The sequence below is a fragment of the Palaemon carinicauda genome, chromosome 1, assembly GCF_036898095.1.
Source record: "Palaemon carinicauda isolate YSFRI2023 chromosome 1, ASM3689809v2, whole genome shotgun sequence".
Taxonomy (NCBI): Eukaryota; Metazoa; Arthropoda; class Malacostraca; order Decapoda; family Palaemonidae; genus Palaemon; species Palaemon carinicauda.
The window spans coordinates 250,805,019-250,822,831 of NC_090725.1; the positions used below are offsets into that span (position 1 = coordinate 250,805,019).

The 17,813-nt window shown below is 42.9% G+C and overlaps 1 protein-coding gene across 2 annotated transcripts in view; it reads left to right on the forward strand.

Moving 5' to 3' along the window:
- The window catches only part of Uba5 (Ubiquitin-like activating enzyme 5), an 83,784-nt gene that overhangs the window by 50,814 nt on the left and 15,157 nt on the right, over positions 1 to 17,813 (forward strand). For both annotated transcript variants that reach the window (XM_068389019.1, XM_068389012.1), the window contains exons 4-5: positions 7,139 to 7,325; positions 9,122 to 9,249. In XM_068389019.1, coding sequence (XP_068245120.1) covers positions 7,139 to 7,325; positions 9,122 to 9,249 — 315 coding nt within the window. The remainder of the gene's footprint in view (positions 1 to 7,138; positions 7,326 to 9,121; positions 9,250 to 17,813) is intronic.

A 17,813-nucleotide genomic window follows, 5' to 3' on the forward strand; every position in this document is an offset into this window, starting at 1 on the left:
GCCAATCGTCTAGGTAACGAAGGAGATGAATGCCGTTCCTGTGCGCCCAAGTCGAAATCAGGGTGAACACTCTGGTGAACACCTGAGGAGCTGTGGAGAGACCGAAACACAGCACCTTGAACTGGTAGATCTTGTTGTCTAGGCAGAATCTCAGGTACTTCCTGGAAGACGGATGGATTGGGATCTGGAAGTACGCATCCTTTAGATCCAGTGTACACATGAAGTCTTGTGGTCTCACCGCAAGTCTGACCGTGTCTGCTGTCTCCATGCTGAACCGGGTTTGTTTGACAAACCTGTTCAGAGCCGAGAGATCGATGACGGGTCTCCAGCCTCCAATAGCCTTCTTTACAAGAAAGAGTCGACTGAAGAAGCCTGGAGAGCCGTCCACGACCTCCTGGAGAGCACCCTTCTCGAAGTTGGTCTCGACTTCGGCCTGAAGGGCCAGCCCCTTTGCCGATCCCATGGCATAAGAGCTCAACGACACTGGATTCGCTGTCAGGGGAGGTTGAGATGACGTGAACGGGACGCGATAACCTTGGCCGATCACTGAGACCGTCCAAGCATCGGCCCCGAGATGTTGCCACCTGCGGACGCAATGCTGAAGGCATCCCCCCACAGGTGGACACGCAGGGGAATGCCACCCCTAGGGCTTGCGGCCGCGGCCGCCACCCCTAGAAGTCTTGCCTTTGGCTGGAAAGGGCTGGGGCTTAGACACCACTTTCTTAGCTGCCGGTGCCTGTTTGGGAGCCTTACGAGGCTGTTGCTGCTGTTGTGGCGGGGCTGGAGGCTTATAGGGCCGAGTTGTAAGGGCCCTGTGGAGGAGGGAGTCCGTGCTGGATTTCCTCCACCTCTCAGCCGTTCGCTCCAAGTCTTGAGGCTCAAACAGGCTCTCCCCCAGGAGGGAGGCATGTCGGAGCCTACACACATCTACGGCGGGGACCTTCGGATGGAATCTCTCGGACACAGCATCGCGACGCTTCAACACCGAGTTGGCCCACAGGGTGGTAACCTGGTGCGCCAAAAACTCGATGGAGCGGGTGCCCGAGAGCAAGAAGGTCTCTAGGGCCTTCCTATTGGTCTCCTTGGACAAGTCCTCCGATCGCAATAGGATGCCCAGAGATCCTAACCAGAAGTCCAGCCACGAAGTGGCCTGCATGGCACACTTAGCGACCTTCTCGTGGTTAAGGATCTCTGACGCCGAGAACGACACCTGCCGGGCAGAGAGTTTCTCCAAGGGAACTCCCTTCGCCAGCTCCTCCACAGAGTGATGGAGAGGAAGAGCGAGGTTGTGCTCACCCAGGATCTCGAAATACCTCCTCTGCTGAAGGCGAGGAGGAGGGATGAGTTTGTTCCCGGCAGTGGAACGACTGGAGGAGGCAAGAAGTGCGAGCTGAGCATTGGCCCTAGCTCTGGCACTCTTCAGCCCCCGAGACCAGGGCAGAGCTGCACTGGTCTTAGGGGCCTTCCGAACGTCAAACACTTCATCCAGAATCGTGTCTTTGCCTTCACGGGGGGGGGATGACTGGATCCGTAAGACTGTTAAGTTGCCTTATCAGGCTTAGGACCTGCCAGAAGGCATGTTCGGACTCTTGCTGTTCTCCTCCCTGCGGGCTGGCAGCTAAGTCTCCTGCCCCAGGAATCTCTTCCTGGGGTGATACGTGGACATTCCCCTGGGTAGTCGTGGGTTCCTGTCGAATCCTTGCAGAGGATTTAGGGATGGTCTTGGAATCCTTGGGTTCCCTCCTAGGAGGGATACAGGATCCCAACAACGAGGTTCGAGGGGCCCCTTCCTCACGAGACGATTGTCCTGCCTGAAGCGAAGTCTCCCCCCCCCCCCTGGTGCCGAGGGGAAGACTACCGCCCCACTGGACTCACCTGAGGACGGAAAGGCCTCGTCCACGGGAGAAGGAGAGAGTACTCGTGCAGGAGAGGGGACCCTCGAGACCGACCTCTTGGGAACCAACTTCGCCCTGGGGGAAGTCACCACGAAGTCCACTCCTCTCTTTCTCTTCAGCGTAGGAGAGACAGCCGCTGGTTTGTTACCCTGGCCGGCGAGTGCTGGTTTCATAACCCTCACTAACGCCCGTGCCAGCGGACCAAACCAAGTCTGCTGCTCAAAGGACACAGAGTCCGAAATCCTCGCTAAGGTGAAAGGGATCGGGCGATCCTTTGGAGTGGACACGACGGTACCTGCCTGAAAAGAAGGTGGGGAAGAATGCTGTACTGACCTGTCTTCGTCCTGCAATACCAACCTGTGCTTGGATGGAGGTGATCCCGAGTGCCGTTTAGGAGCACGCGTCCCTGCTGCTACCACCGGCTGTGGAATTCGCCGCGAACTATGGTCGCGCGAGGGCGAACGGTCGCGCAAAGGCGAATGGTTGCGCGGGTGATCGCGCGGGCGCACAGGCGAGCGGTCGCGCAGGCGAGCGGTTGCGCGGGCGCGCAGGCGAGCGGTCGCGCGGGCGCGCAGGCGAGCGGGCGCGCAGGCGAGCGGTCGCGCGGGCGCGCAGGCGAGCGGTCGCGCGGGCGCACAGGCGAGCGATCGCGCGGGCGCGCAGGCGAGTGGGCGTGAGGGTGGGCAGGTAAATGAACACGTGTCCGAGGCGACGAACGCAAGCGATGGCGCGACGGCGAGGGATCGTGCTGCCGCGTAGGTGAAGAAGATCGCTGGCGATAATGACCGCGTGATGGTAAGCGATGGCGAGCAGCATGTGTAGGTGAATGATCGCGTGATAGGGTGCGATGGTGATCAGCATCCGCAAGAGGGCGGTCGTTCAGGGTTGTGCGATGAGGAGCAGCATGCGTAAGCGGGCGATCGTGCAGGGTTGTGCGATGGCGAGCAGCATGCGCAGGTGAATGATCGTGTGAAAGGGTGCGATGGTGATCAGCATCCACAGGAGGGCGATCGATCAGGGTAGTGCGATGAGGAGCAGCATGCGTAAGCGGGCGATCATGCAGGGTTGTGCGATGGCGAGCAGCATGCGCAGGTGAATGATCGCGTGAAAGGGTGCGATGGTGATCAGCATCCGCAGGAGGGCGATCGTTCAGGGTTGTGCGATGAGGAGCAGCATGCGTAAGCGGGCGATCGTGCAGGGTTGTGCGATGGCGAGCAGCATGCGCAGGTGAATGATCGCGTGAAAGGGTGCGATGGTGATCAGCATCCGCAGGAGGGCGATCGTTCAGGGTAGTGCGATGAGGAGCAGCATGCGTAAGCGGGCGATCATGCAGGGTCGTGCGATGGCGGGCAGCATGTGTAGGTGATCGCTGGCGAGCTGGTGATCGCTGGCGAGCTGGTGATCGCTGGCGAGCAGAAGGTCGACGCGTGTCCTGTGAGAGGACAGGTGGTGCGGCGCGTTCACGAGCAGGAACGGGAAGATCGCTGGCGCGTTGGCGAACATGTGTTTCTGACACACGCGCAGCACGATGTTGCGTAGCCACAGGACCAGGTGGATGGTGAGCAGGGAGTTCAGCAGGAACTAAAGGGTGGTCAGAGACCGCAGGGCGATGGTCCTCAAATGAGCGCTGACGCTCGGAAGAGAGCTGACGAGAAGGAGAGCGCTGGCGAGGGGGGCGAATATCAGGAGAGAGCCAACGAGCAGGTGAGCGTCGGCGAGCAGGAGATCGTCGACGAGCAGGAGATCGTCGACGAGCAGGAGATCGCTGGCGAGCAGGAGAGCGCTTGTGCGCTGGCCCTGCTCGCGTAAGGGAAGAATCCCTTAGCCCCGAAGGGACCGTTGCCCGTCGGGTAACGAGTTCTCCAGAAGGCGAAGATCCGGCAGGAGATGGTGAGCGGTCTGCAGAGAGGTTCAAGGAGGGCTGAGCAGTCGGTTGAGGCTGACGAGGAGAGTCCCCCCCGGAGGACGAAGACCCAAAAAGGCGCCTCTTAGTCCCCTTGTAAGGGGAAGGGAGGCCCTTGTGGCGTAGAGGGCGGTGAGCCTTACGGCGGAGGCGGCCTCGGGGGAGATCGTCTGGTCGCACCGTCGGCCCCGACATTGAGGGCAGAGGGTGTGAGGATCCGTAATCACGTCCGACATGAAAGTCCCACAAGGACGGCCGGCAACTCCAGGGCATGTCCGCATATTAAATAAAAGAAAATAACTGAAGGTCAACTTCCAACCAATCACACAAGCTGAAAAGAAAAAGAAGAAAATTAAAGGCTGTCACGAAGGCGATGAACAGACACGTCTGATCACCGCCGAGCCAAAAGTGAATTGAAGCAAGTCACCGGTGTGTGGAGGGGGGAGGGGTAGCAAGCTACCCTTTCCCACCCCCCGCTAACTAGCGCGGGGGTAATTAACCCTCGTTAAAAACTATTGGCTCGTCATTTCAGCTGCGCTAAAAGTAATACCCTTTGTAAATAGCTAAGGTTTGTATGGTTAGGAAAAATACAAATTATCTTCAAATTTGTCATATATTTAATATATAATATGATATTTATGCAGGTAAAAATATACCAAAATATCACAAATTCAATAGGGAACAAGAATATATATAGATAGGGCAACTTACGCTTCGGATATGTCCACAAAATGGCCGCCAACCACACTGACTCAGACTCCCTAATCTGCCACCTGAAATGTAGGAAGGGTATGTCAATTTCAAGGTGTTATTTACTAATCTAATTATTCTTGGATATGCATAAAAATTGTATGGTGGATTGCTGGATGATTGTCGATTATTTTACGACTATAAAATTAGAATTCTCACCCAAAAAACAATTTTTGAAGGGAAATAAAATCGAAAAAAAAAAAAATGTAAAACAATATAAATGAATCATTACTCTGTGATAGTTCCTTAGTACGTAGTAATTTTGAAAGAAATGGGAAAAAACGAAAAAGTGGCAATCGCAGGAAAATCGAACACATACCTATATATACGCCATATCTGGCTAAAAATAAAGATAGGCATGGGTAGCCAGATCATCTAGAAACACTTTCCAACACTATAAAAATATAAGTTTTGCGACACTACCTGCCAATTCCTTACGGTAACATGACTAAGCAAAAAAATGCAAAACAAATAAAAAGGGGCACTCGCAGAAAAATGGCCAACATTCTAATATACGGCATTTCAGAAAAAAGAGATTTCAGCCACGTGCTAGGCAAACCATCAAGGCACATTTTCCGACAAATAAACATCTAAATGAATCATTACTCTGTGATAGTTCCTTAGTATGTAGTAATTTTGAAAGAAATGGGAAAAAACGAAAAAATGGCAATCACAGGAAAATCGAACACATACCTATATATACGCCATATCTGGCTAAAAAAAAAGATAGGCATGGGTAGCCAGATCATCTAGAAACACTTTCCAACACTATAAAAATATAAGTTTTGCGACACTACTTGCCAATTCCTTACGGTAACATGACTAAGCAAAAAAATGCAAAACAAATAAAAAGGGGCACTCGCGGAAAAATGGCCAACATTCTAATATACGGCATTTCAGAAAAAAAAAATTTCAGCCACGTGCTAGGCAAACCATCAAGGCACATTTTCCGACAAATAAACATCTAAATGAATCATTACTCTGTGATAGTTCCTTAGTACGTAGTAATTTTGAAAGGAATGGGAAAAAACGAAAAAATGGCAATCACAGAAAAATCGAACACATACCTTTATATACGCCATATCTGGCTAAAAAAAAAGATAGGCATGGGTAGCCAGATCATCTAGAAACACTTTCCAACACTATAAAAATATAAGTTTTGCGACACTACTGGCCAATTCCTTACGGTAACATGACTAAGCAAAAAAATGCAAAACAAATAAAAAGGGGCACTCGCGGAAAAATGGCCAACATTCTAATATACGGCATCTCAGATAAAAAAAAAGACATGCACGTGTTAGCCCAACCATCAAGGCACACTTTCTAACAAATAAACATGAAAAAAAAATCAATAATATATGGCAATTCCTTACTACGTAGTAAATTTTTACAAATATTGAAAAAAAACAGAAATTGGCAACCGCAGGAAAATACCCCACATACCAATATCTACGGCGTATCTGACAAAAAAAAAGTCACGCATGGGTAGCCAGATCATCTAGACACACTTTCCAACACTAAAAAAGCAAAAGTTTTGCAACACTATTTGGCAATTTCTTACGGAAAAATGACTTGGCCAAAAAATGAAAAAAAACTGAAAAAGGGGCACTCGCGGTAAAATGGTCCTCGTGGTGATGAACGACATTTCAACTAAAAAAAAAATCATGCACATGGTAGCCAAACCATCCACCAAGACTTTCCACAACTGATAACCTATACAAGTTGCACCATTTTATGACAATTTCATAATATGTAGTAACTTTGATAATTATGCAACTTACCTTAGAAGGGTAAACTCGGTCGCGCTCGACCCCGACGCGTCTCAGAAATCTGGGAAGGAGTACAGCTACAGCGATGCACATCTGGACACTACTAAAGCGTGTAGGCGAGTTACCGACTGCAGGTCGATCACCCACAAATTCAGTCACGGGGGTGAGTCACGTGAGAAAAACATCTTTTGTTTTGACGCTCGGGGTCGCGGACGACCCACCGTACCGTTCCAGGGTTAACAAGGGTATAGCTAGTTAGTTGATAATCAATCTCTCTGTGCAATAATGTTGTGATTAGTCACACATACGTAACTCCCACAAGCTCAGTCTTGTTTTCAAACACTTACCTGGAGGCAAAGAAGTACGCTTGCGCAACTGCATACGGGTAAGCGATCTTTTCTACTGAAAAGAACTGTGTACCATCATACAATTAGAACTATGTTTTAATAAATCATTAGTATCGATGGTTATATTCCTTATAGGAAGTCAGGTCATGCATTTCCTCCTACCTTGTCAGGCTGGGAGGAACGTAGAGAGGAGAGGTCCCCTTTTTTTTTGTTTCATATGTTTTATGTCGGCTAACCCCCAAAATTGGGAGATGTGCCTTGGTATGTATGTATGTATAATCTATTGTGTTTTTTACATGGTAAAATTTTAGTGCCATTGCCATATTGACAATTGGCAGTATTTCTAATAATGTAAATTTTGATGTTTTCAAGAATTATGAGTCAAATTAAGACTACGATTTTGATGAATAAATTCTTTTTTGTAGAATTACTGTATACTGTATGATGTTACTTTAGTTACATATGTTTTTCTAGGAAAGGCAGTCTTACCGAGGGACCTGTAGACTTAGTGCTAAGCTGTGTAGATAACTATGAAGCTCGGATGGCTGTTAATCGTGCGTGTAATGAATTGGGACAAATGTGGTTTGAGTCTGGTGTCTCAGAAAATGCAGTTTCTGGACATATTCAGTTTCTTATACCTGGAGAGACTGCTTGTTTTGATGTAAGTTTTTCTGATTTTAAGTTATTTAATCATTTCATTCTTGTTATAGAATATGTTTTTGCACACGACTCCTTAAATTTGAAAAAAAGATGCATTCTCATATACAGTATTGTACTGTGTTAAAACTTCAGAGATCAAGACCAGGAAGTTCTCTTTCCTTCCTGACCTAGAAATGCATCTTTGCAATGTTTTATTGTATGCCAGGTAATTTATTATTAATACTGTCAGACCCTACTATTTGCAGGTTTTCTATGCACAGATTTGATTATCCATTGGAAGGACCTGGCATTCTATAAAGCAATATTTATAAGTATTTACTGTATTCACAATTTTATATGACCAAACACAGAACAGGCCTTGACAAAAAGATAAAGCCCTTACAGTATTACACAAGGGCTTAAAATTCACTTATATAACAGTATCTGTCTGGACCTTCATGCCCCTGTGCTTTATTAATTTTGGTCTTAGAATGTAAGACCAAAATAATAAGCGTAATATTATATAACTTAATGCTCTTAATCTATTCCTTTTTTTTCTGTTGAAAATCATATGGTTGCCAGAATTAAGGTATTGGAATCTAAAGATAATATTACATTTAATTTTCAAAAGATTCTCTGTTTGAACTTTCTTGTAATGATCTCAGATAATGCAGTTTTCGTTTTAGCTTTAGAAAAATTTTACTTTTTAGCATTAACAACAGCTAACTACTGTACACTGATGGACATCAAGCCTTTTCCTGTAATGTAGGTTTTAGAGATGAGATGATTTTATGTTTTTTAACTACTTGGGAGAGGAAAGGTAGTAATATGTTACAGAAAAGATTGCTTTGTTATGCGAGAGCTATTCAGTTTTTATTTAGGTAACACTGAAATATTAGAGTAAAAGTTCATAATTGGTTTGTAAATTTAGGTTTTCAGGGGAGCCTCTTACCTAAAAGCTACTTTCCATTCTCTCAACATGGCCAAACCACCTCAGTACATTCATATCCACTCTAGCTGCTAAATAATTTCTTGCACCCGTCCTCACCCTCACTACTTAGTTCCTAACCCTATTCAATTGAGATTCACCAGCCATACTCCTCAAACACTTCATCGCAAACACATTCAATTTCTGTCTCTCCATTACTTTCATTCCCCACAACTACGATCCATACATCACGGTTGATAAAATCATTTTCTCATACAGAACTCTTTACATTCATGCCGAACCCTCTATTCTTTACCACTCCCTTAACTGCCCCCAACACTGCATCCTTCATTCACTCTCTGGCATACATCTGCTTCCACTCCACTATTTGCTGCAACAACAGACCCCAAGTACTTAAACTGATCTATTTTCTCAAGTGATTCTCCATTCAACATGACATTTAACCTTGCACCACCCTCCCTTCTCGTGCATCTCATAACCTTACTCTTACCCACATTAACTTTCGACCTCCTTTTCTCTCGTACCCTTCCAAACTCTGTCACTAATCGACCAAGCTTTTCTTCCGAGTCTACAACCAGTACAGTATCATCCGCAAACAATTACTGATTTAGCTCTCATTCATGATCACTCGTCTAGTAGTTTCAATCCTCTACCATTCACCTCTTTCACCACTCCATCAGCAGACATATTGAACAACCATGGTGACATCACAAATCCTTGTATAACTGTTGGCAAACATGGATTGCTAAGATATACTGCCTAGCACGGAAGGTAGATACATACATACATACATACATACATGTATATTTATTTTTGTATACCTCGATAAAATAGATTAAAAAATATTTTTTCCTCTCAATTTCTTTCAGTGTGCTCCTCCTCTTGTAGTTGCAAGCCAGATTGATGAGCGAACATTAAAGCGTGAAGGTGTCTGTGCTGCTTCCTTGCCAACAACAATGGGAATTGTTGCTGGAATGCTAGTGCAAAATGTTTTGAAGTAAGTTTTGCTTAATAGCAGTTTGCATTGCCATAATTAATCTAGTTTTGCTTAATAGCAGTTTGCATTGCCATAATTAATCTCCCTTCTAAACAGAAATAATATATCCAAAAGAAATATTTTTAATCAAACAAAATAGCCAGATCTTAAAAAGATCTTTTGATCCTTTTAATTGAAATAAAAATCCATTAATTTTAGTTTTTCCACAGCCAATCTTATATGCTAGAACCTTTTATGCTTTATTCTTTTTCAGTGTTCTTTCAGTGCAGTAATGATAATACTGTATGTGCTATAATTGTAAGACAGTACATATTAGAATTTCTAAATTACCTTTAGACTTAATTATTTCCATGAACTTTACCTTCAAATTGTAAAATATGATTGATTGTGAAGTAATCATTTCCATGAATTTTAACTTTGACTAGTAAAATGCTAATCATTCTGAAGGCCTACCTTCACAAACTCAATATATAAATTGAAAATTATTAAATTTATGAGTAGCCTGGATTAGCCCCCCCCCCCCCCCTTTAGGTAAGTAGGTAAGGACACAGCCTGTAGGTTAGGTTAGGGGGGAAAGTTCTGGTTAGTTGATGTCCATTTTTAATCCACACGAGAGGAACTGGCCGCTGACATACAAAGGCTCCTATATGTGTGAGTCGTAAAACTAAATTTTCATGAAACAAAAGCCATTCCAGAACGAATTAATTTTGTGTTATGAGACATTATTGAAATGCTTTTATTACCAGTTGTCATGGTTTTGTTAATGAACTTGTTTTTATAATTCTGTTGGGAGGGAGGTTGTCATTTTATTCAGTTTAGTCATTTTTGTTAACTATTAATGAATCATTAGGAGGCTGACATTTCAAATTTAGTTTGTTTTACTTTGTGTTTTATATAGCGGGTACATATGTGTAAGTGTTTATTTTATACATATCAAAATTTATGAAAAATTATTGTGCTAAAGTGGATGATGTTAGGAAAATCCCAAGTACTGTAATTCTGACATTATGAAAATAATGTTTGAATCATCAAAGATGGCAAAGAGAGCCATAGAAGGAGGCCTCTTCTTAGCCTACCAATATTTTCCAAGGCAACATATTGAACAAGATATGTTTGCGAAATTGACATTTTGCTATAAATGCTATTCCTATGAACGTCTGTAATGGTGCATCAGCTCCTCCATGTTGACCAGTTTTTCCAACTTTTTTTCTATAGTCTATGGGTTTGATCACTCCTTTTATTTATATATGTACATATTGTTTTTGTTATCATTCTTGTTAATTTGGTTTTTAAGTATGATGTATCTTTTATTACCATTGATTCTTATGCTCTCTGGAGCCATTGGGCAAAATCCGGGACCAGTACGTCGTAGATTTCATCAATGTCGTCTACTGTATTACAATATTTGTGGTCTTCATGCAAATATTGAAGACCTCACAGTTGTGTCCTGACAGTATGAAATTCTTTAGTGCTCAGAAACTTTGGTTTCTAATATGAAGCACTCATCTGAGCTCTTTATAACGGGTTTTAAGAAGCCAATAATGTTGAAACGTGATACCATCCCTAGGGCCAGGGGAATGGCAGTGTATATTAGGACTGAATACCCTGCTTCTCATAAGTCCTGCTATGAATGTGGATGTCATGAGATTCAGTTAATAAAAGTTTGTGGCAGGCATAATAACTTTTATTTGTGTTCGGTCTACCAGAATCCAGACATGGATGATTCTATCTTCGATTGTCTTCTTACTATTATGGCTAAGATGAAAGAAGATGATAGAAAGGCCTCTTTTGTCTTTGTTGATGATTTCAATGCTCACCATAGTGAGTGGTTAAATTCTATTTCTCCTACTGATTGCCATGGCTTAAGAGTTTTAGACTTTGCCACTGAATCAGGCTGTGAGCAAATCTTAAGTGAAGCTACTCAGGTCCGGTAACTGCTTTGACCTCGTATACACCGACTCCCCTGGTGTTATTAACAAGTAAGGTTGGTTCTCCAGTTGAGACATCTGATCATGCCTTGATTTCATTAGTAGCGGAGAGTGAGCAGCCTGTCCCTGATGTATCATACTCATGTAAGATTTATATGAAATCTCAGGCAGTCTGGAATGAGATTTTTTATGATCTATTGGGCTTGAATTGATCACAATTGTATAGTAGTGTTAATCCTGTTGTCCCTTTGAATGAGAATCCAGTCAACACAATTGATAGATGTATCCCTTCTTGTGTGCTAAGGTACTGAGTGAAGGACAAACCATGGTTCAATGATGATTGTAGACATGCTTATTTGGAGAAGCAGGAGGCCTTTCATCTTTGGAAGGGCAACAGATCAGACTCGACTTTGAATAACTATACTCAGCTTAGAGCTTTTGCTCAGAAAGTTTATGCTTCAACTGAAAAGGATTACAATTTAACCATAAAAGAAACCCTTTCTGGTACAACCCAGGAGCATAAGTGGTGGACTACCTTTAAATCTGCACTCTTTGGTGTAGATGCAACAGTTCCTCCTGTACTTAAACCAGAGAGCTCTGTCATTCACTGTCCAAAAGAAAAGGCAACCCTTTTGGCAGTTGTGTTTAACAGTAAGCAGAGTAATGAGAAACTCAAACTTCCTCATTCCTGTTTTCCTAAGGCTAAACAACAAGTTTAGCTTTTTGATCTCGTGAAATTAAAGCTCTCTTGATGGACCTTGATGCTTATGGAGGTGTAGACCCAAATGGTATTTTTCCTTTGTTTTTTATAAAGACTGCAGATTTCTTAGCTCCAAAGGTATCTTATTTTACGCAAGTTAGCAAGAAGAGGAGCTTTTAGCACTTATTGGAGAATTGGTAATGTTAATCCACTATATAAATGTGTTTTTGGTAGCTCAAGTCCAACTGATTACTACCCAACTTCCATAACTCCCATATTATCTAAAGATTTTGAACGTTTCTGGCCAAACGTTTTAATAGGTTTGCCGAAGGTAATCATCTATTCCCTAGTTTACAATTTGGTTTTTGTAAAGGCCTTGGAGCATGTGATACCCTTTTTACAATCTCCAATGCTATACAAAAATCTCTTGATTGTGGGCAGGAAGTTCGTATGATTGGCCTTGATTTTAGTGCTGCCTTTGACTGTGTTAGTTATGAGACCCTTATTTTCAAACTCAAACATTTAGGAGTGGGTGGGTCGTTTCTTAGCATTATTATTGAAATTTTAAGTAATAGATCACAAAGAGTTGTTGATGGGCACCATAGTGAGTATAGAAATGTGATATCTGGTGTTCCACAGGGTAGTGTTCTTGGCCTATTACTTTTCATACTATATACACATGACATGTGGTTTGGCCTAGAAAACAAGCTTGTTGCATATGCAGATGATGCTACTCTATTTGCATCAATTCCATCTCCTGAATATTAAACTTGTAACTGACAAGACAAACTCCAGTGAGGTTATGCTAGTCTAATCATAGTTAAAGTATAGCTGCCCCAAAGTTAGCCTTCTTTTGTTTTTCATAACTGAATGTGATAATTGAAACTTGTTGATATTGAAATTAAGAGTTGTCAAAATGGTGCCGGCAATTCAAACAACCCAACCTTCAATGTTACTATAGAGTAGTAATGTATAATTAAAAATACTTATAGGTAAAGTTACAAATTAACATTTGAAGGCAAGTAACAAAGACCCTAATGAAAGGGAAAGAAATGCTAGAAAATTAATAACACCAATCCAGTGACCAACTAAAGAGTAAAAAATAAACCTGCACTACTCTACTACCATCTCTTCAACCTAAAGACTTCTTTATATTCATTGATTAAGTCACAAAAAGAAGAAAAACCTTAATTCTGGTACTTAATCTAATTCTGCTCTTGAGGTATTGTTGAAAACACTTGATAGATATGTTTTACACAGACAACCAAATCTGAAAGGTGGTTGAGGGTTTGTTGTGGAATAGGCACGCAGGAGTGACTGGTTGGATGGTTCCTCTGTAAGACACCGCACATGATGTCACTCATAGCAGACAAATTTTAGCTACTGAGGTGGTGTGGCAGTGTCTGTTGAACCTGAACTTGAAGGTCTCTCTCAACCCACCCACCCCCCCTCCCGAGTCCGTGCTATGCACATTGATACACTGGTCCTACATACATACATATACCAAGGCACTTCCCCCAATTTTGGGGGGTAGCTGACATCAACAAATGAAACAAAACAAAAAGGGAACCTCTACTCTCTACGTTCCTCCCAGCCTGACAAGGGACTCAACCGAGTTCAGCTGGTACTGCTAGGGTGCCACAGCCCACCTTCCCCTGTTATCCACCACAGATGAAGCTTCATAATGCTGAATCCCCTAATGCTGCTACCTCCGCGGTCATCTAAGGCAGTGTTTCTCAACCTTTTTCTGGTGGTGGCCCCCTTTAATCCAGTGCAAGTTCTTGTGGCCCCTCCATGCCAACTTTGAGTTCTAATGCACCCCCCCAGCACCCGCCATCCGTCCATCACCTTAATACGCCTAGGGAAGTAGGTCTATTAATGGTTCTAGCTTGAATAGTACCATGTACTCAAAACACTAATTTCAGGTATAAATCAAATAACAATATTAATTAGAAAAATATTTTATTTGAATACTTATTTATTTACAAAAGGAATACAAAACAAGGAATACATGTAGGTACAATTGGCTTTATCTTGAAAGGTTTCAGTGGGATCCCTGTGACTGATGCAAGGCTGCCAACTTGTCAGTGTTTGGCTTGAAAGCTGTTAGAGCGAGACGTAAATTGCCTCTTTTTTTTTTTTTTTTTTTTTTTTTTTCTATGTCAAGGCAAATTCGTGGCTTTGACAGCAGGCACATCACCCGATTGAAACCAGTCTCAACCAAGTAAGATGTGGGAAAGGCAAGTAAGAGCAACTTCACATCTTTCCAGAGTATTGGGTACTACTTATATATATCTTGATTCATCCACAGCTTCTGGTGTCCTCCATGCTTGAACCTTGCTTGAGCTGTTGTGTTATTCTGAAGTTCAATGAGACATTCTTGTAGGGTGACATCAACTTCAGATACATCAACAATGAAGGGATCCACAAACCAGTGTGGCACAGTCATTTGCAGTAGGTCAGAGAAGTGAGTTTCCATATCATTATGCAACTGCTTCAGATGGTCAACATTCACTGCTAGGTCATCATCAAGCAGTTTGGTGGATATAACTGCTAAGGAAGGAAACTGTGCAAACTCTCGTCTTCCAAGGTTCAATCAGAACAGCTTGAGTTTCCCTTTAAATGCAGTAATTGCCTCCTAGCAGGAAAACAGGGTGGAGTTATTTCCTTGAAGCTCTTTGTTCAGAACATTTAGCTTTTCAAATATGTCTGACAGGTATAAGATGTCACTCTTTGCATCAACAAGTTTCTGTCCAAGTTCTGTCCCACTAAAGAAAGAGATAACACTCCCTAAGTGCAATAAAAAATAGTGCACAGAAAGATCGCCTCTTTCAGCAATTATGTGAAAAGATGACAGCACTTCTTTTAAAATGCGTACAGCAGTTTCCTTTTCCTTGTAATTTCAGGTTAAGGTTATTTAAATGTGAAATTATTTAATATTTCAAGTGTTTTGAACTAAAACCTGACTTCAGTGTGCAACGCATTTTCAAATTCTTCATTGTTCTTTTCACATAATTGCTGAAAGAGGCGATCTTTCTGTGCACTATTTTTTATCAAGTTGATAGCCTTGATAACATGCCCAAGTGCTTCATGCAGACGTCCTGCTAGGTTTTTGGCAACCAGGTGCTGCCAGTGAACAACACAGTGCACACAAACGACATTAGAAACAGCTTTTTTTAAGTAAGCACTGAATCCCTGATACCTTCCAATCATAACAGCAGCGCCATCTGTTGCACAAGCCACAATGTTCTTGAGTGTAATGTTATTCCCCTCAAAATAGACCTCAAGTTTTTTGAAGATGGATTCACCTTTAGTGTCATTCGTTAATTTCAATGCGAAAAGCATTTCTTGACATATTTCATGAACATCAAGAAACCAGACAAATACCACCAGAAGAGCAAAATTATCAGGTAAAGTTGATTCGTCGAGATGAAGCGAGAATTCATTCAACTGCAGTTTTGAGACTAATTGGCTTTCAACATCAGCTGCCATCTCATCAATGCGGCGTGATACTGAGGAGTTGCTCAGAGGAATAACACTAGTTACCTCTTGTGGACTCTGATGACTGTTGAAAGCACTACAGCCACAGACGGCATGATCAGAGATTCATCGATAGTATGAGGCTTACCTGCTTTTGCAATCAAATTTGCTCTCTTGTAAGAAGCCAACATCCCTCTATCTACTTTTGCCACTTTTTGGGTAAACATATGATTCACTGTCATCCTTCCTTGGAACTCATCAAGTAATTTTTTGAAGAAATCTAGCGGCTTGTCTTTCTTGTCTTTATGTGCAGTCTCCAGATGCTTTTTCAGTTTGCTGGGACGCATACTTTCATTTGAGAGTGAGGTCATACATAGCAGGCATATATTTCACTGTCTGCAAAAATTACCTGGTACTGTATATTGAATTGAATGATGTTTAAACTAAAGTCAAGCATGATAAACAGAATAATCGAAGCATAATAATGATTTATTTCAAAATATTACACATTTATATATTTTGTGGGTCCTAAATTTTCTGTGGCCCCCCCATGGCCCCCCATTTTTCCAATTTTGTCTTGTGGCCCCTGAAAAATTCTCATGGCCCCCAAGGGGGCCATATGGCCCACGTTGAGAAACACTGATCTAAGGCACCGGAGGAAGTAGCAGGGCCTACCGGAACTGCGTCACAATCGCTCGCCATTCATTCCTATTTCTAGCACGCTCTCTTGCCTCTCTCACATCTATCCTCCTATCACCCAGAGCTTTCTTCACTCCATCCATCCACCCAAACCTTGGCCTTCCTCTTGTACTTCTCCCATCAACTCTTGCTTTCATCACCTTCTTTAGCAGACAGCCATTTTCCATTCTCTCAACATGGCCAAACCACCTCAACACATTCATATCCACTCTAGCTGCTAACTCATTTCTTACACCCGGTCTCAACCTCACCATTTCGTTCCTAACCCTATCTACTCGAGATACACCAGCCATACTCCTTAGACACTTCATCTCAAACACATTCAATTTCTGTCTCTCCGTCACTTTCATTCCCCACAACTCCGATCCATACATCACAGTTGGTACAATCACTTTCTCATACAGAACTCTCTTTACATTCATGCCCAACCCTCTATTTTTTACTACTCCCTTAACTGCCCCCAACACTATGAATCCTTCATTCACTCTATGACGTACATCTGCTTCCACTCCACCATTTGCTGCAACAACAGATCCCAAGTACTTAAACTGATCCACCTCCTCAAGTAACTCTCCATTCAACATGACATTCAACCTTGCACCACCTTCCCTTCTCGTACATCTCATAACCTTACTCTTACCCACATTAACTCTCAACTTCCTTCTCTCACACACCCTTCCAAATTCTGTCACTAGTCGGTCAAGCTTCTCTTCTGTGTCTGGAACCAATACAGTATCATCCGCAAACAACAACTGATTTACCTCCCATTCATGGTCATTCTCGTCTACCAGTTTTAATCCTCGTCCAAGCACTCGAGCATTCACCTCTCTCACCACTCCATCAACATACAAGTTAAACAACCACGGCGACATCACACATCCCTGTCTCAGCCCCACTCTCACTGGAAACCAGTCACTAACTTCATTTCCTATTCTAACACATGCTTTACTACCTTTGTAGAAACTTTTCACTGCTTGCAACAACCTTCCACCAACTCCATATAACCTCATCACATTCCATATTGCTTCCCTATCAACTCTATCATACGCTTTCTCCAGATCCATAAACGCAACATACACCTCCTTACCTTTTGCTAAATATTTTTCACATATCTGCCTAACTGTAAAAATCTGATTCATACAACCCCTACCTCTTCTAAAACCACCCTGTAGTTCTAAGATTGCATTCTGTTTTATCCTTAATCCTATTAATCACTACTCTACCATACACTTTTCCAACTACACTCAACAAACTAATACCTCTTGAATTACAACACTCATGCCCCCTGTGGCCGCTGAGGCATAAAAAACAATTAGAATAGCGCCAACGTTATCCCTGCGTGTCGTAAGAGGCGACTAAAAGGGACAGGACGAGGGGGCTGGGAACCCCCTCTCCTGTATATAATCTTGCGAGACGTCAACAAAGAGACACTGGTCCTAGAGCAGGGGAAACAATATTTCCTTGGTAATTATGTTCTATTGGATTCCCTGTTCTAGCCTTTACAGGAAAGTCCTTGCAGATCACACAGCACCACCGTAAAAGTAAGCTTTTCCTTTGTCAAAACTCCTTATAGAGTAAAATAAAACAAAAGAAACTTCTACAAAATTTTTCTTTAATCACTTCACAATGAATAGAAAGATTTTTCAAAGGAAAAATACATGAAAGTGCTGTGCTTTTCTGTTATTTGGAGTAAAGTACAGTAGGAATAAAGTACTTCTGAAAAATTTATTCTATAATCAGCAGTAAAAATATAAACA